A 6,000-nucleotide genomic window follows, 5' to 3' on the forward strand; every position below is an offset into this window, starting at 1 on the left:
CTGCTCTGCCCATTTGTTTATTGTGTACGGCTGCTCTAGAACTGCAGAGTTGAGAAGTTGCCACAGAGACCACCCGGCCCCCAGGACCCGAAGCATTTCCTACCTGGGGCTTTCCAGAAGAGACTGTCAACCACTGCTTTAAAACAAAGGAGGTGCCGTTCATGAGCCCAACAAGACACTCAGCCAGGTTTGGCTGTGCATTGCCACACCCAAAGCAACATTTTTTTTTTTTTTTTTGAGACGGAGTTTCACTCTTGTCATCCAGGCTGGAGTGCAATGGCACGATCTTGGCTCACTGCAACCTCTGCCTCCCGGGTTCAAGTGATTCTCCTGCCTCAGCCTCCCTAGTAGCTGGGACAACAGGCACATGCCACCATGCCCAGCTAATTTTTGTATTTTTAGTAAAGACGGGGTTTCACCATGTTGGCCAGGATGGTCTTGATCTCTTGAACTTATGATCCGCCCGCCTCGGCCTCCCAAAGTTCTGGGATTACAGGTGTGAGCCACCGCGCCCAGCCCCAAAGCAACTTCTATTTATTCTGTTAACTGTTGTGGATTCTCCTTGCCTCTGTTACTAAGTCTAATAAATGCCTTAATGGTTCGATTCTGAGTCTCATCCAATCCCTCACTTTCCTATTCATTCAGAACTTCTGCTCCTGGATTCTCAAGGAATGAAAAAGCACCTGCCGTGAAAATTTGCTCCAATTACAGTGGGACAAAGTCAGAGGCAGGAGGTACAGGCTTCTCTAAGGACCACGTCCTTTTTGTCCCCTGCCTCGTTCGCCAACTGCTTCAAGTGTCCCCTCAGTCACTGAGGGATCTGAAGCAATTCTGGCATGACCTAACTACCAAAGATCTGTTCTTTTTTTTTTTTGAGATGGAGTCTTACTCTGTCGCGGAGGCTGAAGTGCGGTAGCACCATGTTGGCTCACTGCAACCTTCGTCTCCTGGGTTCAAGCAATTCTCCTGCCTCAGCCTTCCGAGTAGCTGGGATTACAGGCACCCGCCACTATGCCCAGCTAGTTTTTATATATTTTTAGTAGAGACGGGGGGGGGGGGTCTCACCATCTTGGCCAGGCTGGTCTCGAACTCCTGACCTCAGGTGATCCACCTGCCCTGGCCTCCCAAAGTGCTGGGATTACAAGCGTGAGCCACCGCGCCCGGCCAAGGTCTGTTCTTAACACAAGTTACTACTACTTTTTTTCCCCGTAACAACCATTAAACAATTTTTTTTCATTTACTAACTAACCCTTGATATTGAAAAGTTAGGACTTCAGTAAAAATCAAATCGGTTTTTGCATATAAACTTTTTTGTTGCTATTCACATGCTGTGTCAATCTCAGTTGCAAACAGAGAGGACCAGTTGCAGACTAGAACGCATCAATTCATTTGGAAAGGAGGCTTCAAATCTAACTCTGTATTCCTTCACCAATAACCAGGCAGCTGCCTCTAACAACTCTCGGGATTGGATCTCGTGCTAAACACGGGTCATAAATTCCAACTCAACAAGGATGCTGCTCAGGTATTTGGTATTTGATGATCAACAGAAATATTTCAGAGCACCTCCCAGCAAAGTTGCATAGAGTGACAGGTGGGACTTGTTTGAGGGCGGGACCCAGAACTGCAGCCCAGGAATCTGCCTGCAGAGCTGAGCTCAGCCACAGTCTCCGCCAGAGAGGGAAGTTGCAGGTCTTTCTGGAACAGGCACAATTGGCTACAATTAGAAGTCCAAAGTGTGAACCACTCACTGCTTCTCCTTAGGAACCGCCAGATGCTGTGTCCGGCAGGCATTCTGAGTGCCAGAGGACGGCTGCACCCTGGGGCTGGGCACTGACACACATCACCCCACCAGGACCACTGAGGCAGCCACCGACTGACATTCCTGTCTACAGGCTCAGATCCCCCTCAACAACGTGGCCACATCTTCTGCAAAATGCTGGCCGGGGGCATCCATGGCACAACTTTGGGAAGCTGACTGGGCTTCCTCATCTTTAAGAAAGCAGCGGGCTGGGCTGCTCCCAGCAGCTCTGGCTCTGCGTCCGTTCATTCTCTCTGGGTCTGCCTTAGTTGCAGGGTGGTTAATTCGAAAGCGGGGCAGGAGTCAAGTTGCCTCCTAGCTGTTTTGCTGACGCTCCAGCCCCATCAAGAGCCAGCTCCTCACCTTCTGTAAGACACAGAAGGTGCCTCAAATTAAGCCAGGGGACAGTGCAGAGGGTTAAGAGGGGGCCACAAAGAGAGGCCCCATCTCCTCTTGGGCCAGGGTTCCCTGCGGAACTCCAGGGTCACCTCGCCAGCCAGAGGCAAGACAAGTGCAAAGGCAGCCACAAGGCTTCCGCCAGTTAGACGGTGTTTCTGCCGCCCCTGCCGTCACCCGCTGGGTCCCGTCCCGCTCCAAGCGCACTCCCGGCCCGCAGGGTGGGAACACGAGGATTACAGTGCCCCACGGACGGGCGGGCCAGGATCGCAACCTCGGCGGAGTCGGCACCTCTGGCTTCCGCGCCCCGGCCACACGGTGACCACCAGGGAGGGGATCCCGGGCGCCCCGCAACCTCCCGGCCCCCGTGGGCCTTCGGGTCGCCCCGCTTCCCGCCGCCGCGTACCCTTCGCGCCTCCCGGCCCTCGGTGCCGGCCCCCGCCCCGCGTAGCTCCGAGTCTTTAGCCCGGCCGGCCCCGCACCCGCCGAGCGTACCCATGGCGGCGGCTCCCAGGGCTCCTGCGACCTGCCGGCGGGACGTGCTCCTGGCAGGTGCTGCTCCTCCGACCTGGCGTCCAGGCCCGGCCCCGTTGCCCCAGGTGCAGCCCCAGCTCTGCGAGGCGGGGCCGCCGGCTCCACCCGGGGGGAGGTGCTGCGGGGAGCAGAGGTCCGTGCTCCCGAGCCGTCGCGCGCGGACACCGGCCCCGGCCCAGGTGCGGGTGGGCCCCGACGGGAGCGCGTGGCAGGCCGGGGGAGAGCCAGTCTAAACGCAGATTCCCAGGCCCCACCCCCAGGCCAGCTGACTCAGGAGGTCGGGGCTGGGGCCCCAGAATGTGCATTTCTAAGAAGTCTAAGGGGAGGTTGATGCTGCTGGACCCAGAACCACACTTTGGAAACCACTGTGGGAGGAACGCACGCTTCTGGGTGGGGAGGCAAAACACGGTGGGACAGTGGTCAGCTGTGTGTGTGTGTGTGTGAGAATGTGTGGGTGTGAGTGAGGATTGTGTGTGAGTGTGTGTGTGTGAATGAGGATTGAGTGTGAGCATGTGTGAGAATATGTATATAGTTTGCATGTGAGAATGTATGTGTGATGTGTGTGTGAGAGTGTGTGTGAGAGAGTGTGTGTGTGGCGTTATTTTGAGATTCAACCTTTGAAAGCATTTCTGGGGGATTCTACATTTCCTTTCTTTAAGAATCATCCTTTCTTTAAGAGGACACAACCAAATGGAAGAATATTCTATGCTCATGGATAGGAGGAATCAATATCGTGAAAATGGTCATACTGCTCAAGGTAATTTATAGATTCAATGCTATGCCCATCAAGCTACCAATGACTTTCTTTGCAGAATTGGAAAAAACTACTTTAAAGTTCATACGGAACCAAAAAAGAGCCCCCATAGCCAAGACAATCCTAAGCAAAAAGAACAAAGCTGGAGGCATCATGCTACCTGACTTCAAACTATACTACAAGGCTACAGTAAGCAAAACAGCATGGCACTGGTACCAAAACAGATATATAGACCAATGGAACAGAACAGAGGCCTCAGAAATAACACCACACATCTACAACTATCTGATCTTTGACAAACCTGACAAAAACAAGCCATGGGAAATGGATTCCCTATTTAATAAATGGTGCTGGGAAAACTGGCTAGCCATATGTAGAAAGCTGAAACTGAATCCCTTCCTTACACCTTATACAAAAATTAATTCAAGATGGATTAAAGACTTAAATGTAAGACCTAAAACCATAAAAACCCTAGAAGAAAACCTAGGCAATACCATTCAGGACATAGGCATGGGCAAGGACTTCATGTCTAAAACACCAAAAGCAATGGCAACAAAAGCCAAAATAGACAAATGGGACCTAATTAAACTAAAAAGCTTCTGCACAGCAAAAGAAACTACCGTCAGAGTGAACAGGCAACCTACAGAATGGGAGAAAATGTTTGCAATCTACCCATCTGACAAAGGACTAATATCTAGAATCTACAAAGAACTTAAACAAATTTACAAGAAAAAAATCAAACAACCCCATCAAAAAGTGGGCAAAGGATATGAACAGACCCTTCTCAAAAGAAGACATTTATGCAGCCAACAGACACATGAAAAAATGCTCATCATCACTGGTCATCAGAGAAATGCAAATCAAAACCACAATCAGATACCATCTCATGCCAGTTAGAATGGCGATCATTAAAAAGTCAGGGAACAACAAATGCTGGAGAGGATATGGAGGAATAGGAACACTTTTACACTGTTGGTGGGAGTGGAAATTAGTTCAACCATTGTGGAAGACAGTGTGGCGATTCCTCAAGGATCTAGAACTAGAAATACCATTTGACTCAGTGATCCCATTACTGGGTATACACCCAAAGGATTATAAATCATGCTACTATAAAGACACGTGCACACATATGTTTACTGAGGCACTATTCACAATAGCAATGTCTTGGAAACCAGCTCAAATGTCCATCAGTGATAGATCGGATTAAGAAATTGTGGCACATATACACCATGGAATACTATGCAGCCATAAAAAAGGATGAGTTCATGTGCTTTGCAGGGACATGGATGAAGCTAGAAACCATCATTCTCAGCAAACTATCACAGGGACAGAAAACCAAATACTGCATGTTCTCACTCATGGGTAGGAGTTGAACAATAAGAACACATGGACACAGGGCGAGCAACATCACACACCAGGGCCTGTCAGGGGGTGGGGGGCTGGGGGAGGGATAGCATTGGGAGAAATACCTAATGTAAATGATGAGTTGATGGGTGCAGCAGGCCAACATGGCACGTGTATACCTATGTAGCAAACCTGCTCGTTCTGCACATGTACCCTAGAACTTGAAGTATAATTTACAAAAAAGAATCACAAAAATAATAACACAGTGATTGTCTCCAGATTATTGTTCTGTTTTCTTGCCTGATCTCAGGAGGTTTTGCAAACACAGAAAGGAACATTAAAAAGGGGAATGAAGGTGAGTTTCCACAGCCTTTTTGTTTTAATCATGCTGAAATACAATGTAAAACTATCTGAAGTGCACAGTTCAGTGGCATGAAGTACATTCTCATTGTTGTCCCACCATTCCCACCATCCAGCTCCAGAACTTCTTCATCTTCCCAAATGGAAACACTGGACCCATTAAGCAATACTCCCCATCCACCCTTGCCCCCAGGCCCTGACACCCACCATTCTCCTTTCTGTCTCCATAAATCTGACAACTCTGTCGTCCAGGGAAGAAATCTCCAGTGTTTGTCCTTTTGTGTCTGGCTTCTTTCACTTTGGGTAATGCCCTCCAGGCTCATCCATGGTATGAAGTACATCAGCCTTCCTTCCTTCTGAAGTTGAGGAATATTCTGTTGTGTGTCTACAACACACTTGGTTTATCCACTCACCTGACTCTATTATCTCTTGAGTCTTAGCATTCTCCCAGCCAGCCTTTCTGGAAGACTGTGGTGCCTAGGGAGAAACAGAGACCGCTATTCCATGGAGGTGACTGAGCCTGCCCTTCCCCGGCTTTCTTCACTGCCGCTGAAGAGTAAGAAACTCTTCAATTAGTTGCAGCATTGATACACACGAGGTAGCGGTCAATGTTACCTCCAGAAATGGGGGCTGCAAGTCACAGGACCTCATTAGGTAGAAAAATGCAGCCTCGGCTGAAGGAAAGGAAAACTTTCTCTGGAAGGTTTGGAAGCACACTCACAGTTGCTACCCTGCGAGATATGCCGGGAGTAGAAAGGTGGAGCTTGTGATGGTTTGTTTAGGTCAAAGTTTTCTCTGCAGGGTGGTATTTCTG

At 49.5% G+C, this 6,000-nt stretch overlaps 1 protein-coding gene across 1 annotated transcript in view; it reads right to left on the reverse strand.

Annotated features, from left to right (window-relative positions):
* The window catches only part of SLC15A1 (solute carrier family 15 member 1), a 71,840-nt gene extending 69,081 nt beyond the window's left edge, over positions 1 to 2,759 (reverse strand). The window contains exon 1 of the mRNA XM_057299610.2: positions 2,690 to 2,759. Within this exon, the coding sequence (XP_057155593.2) occupies positions 2,690 to 2,693 (4 nt within the window). The 5' untranslated portion in view covers positions 2,694 to 2,759. The remainder of the gene's footprint in view (positions 1 to 2,689) is intronic.
* Positions 2,760 to 6,000: the final 3,241 nt, after the last annotated feature.

This window comes from Pan paniscus, chromosome 14 (genome assembly GCF_029289425.2).
Source record: "Pan paniscus chromosome 14, NHGRI_mPanPan1-v2.0_pri, whole genome shotgun sequence".
Taxonomy (NCBI): Eukaryota; Metazoa; Chordata; class Mammalia; order Primates; family Hominidae; genus Pan; species Pan paniscus.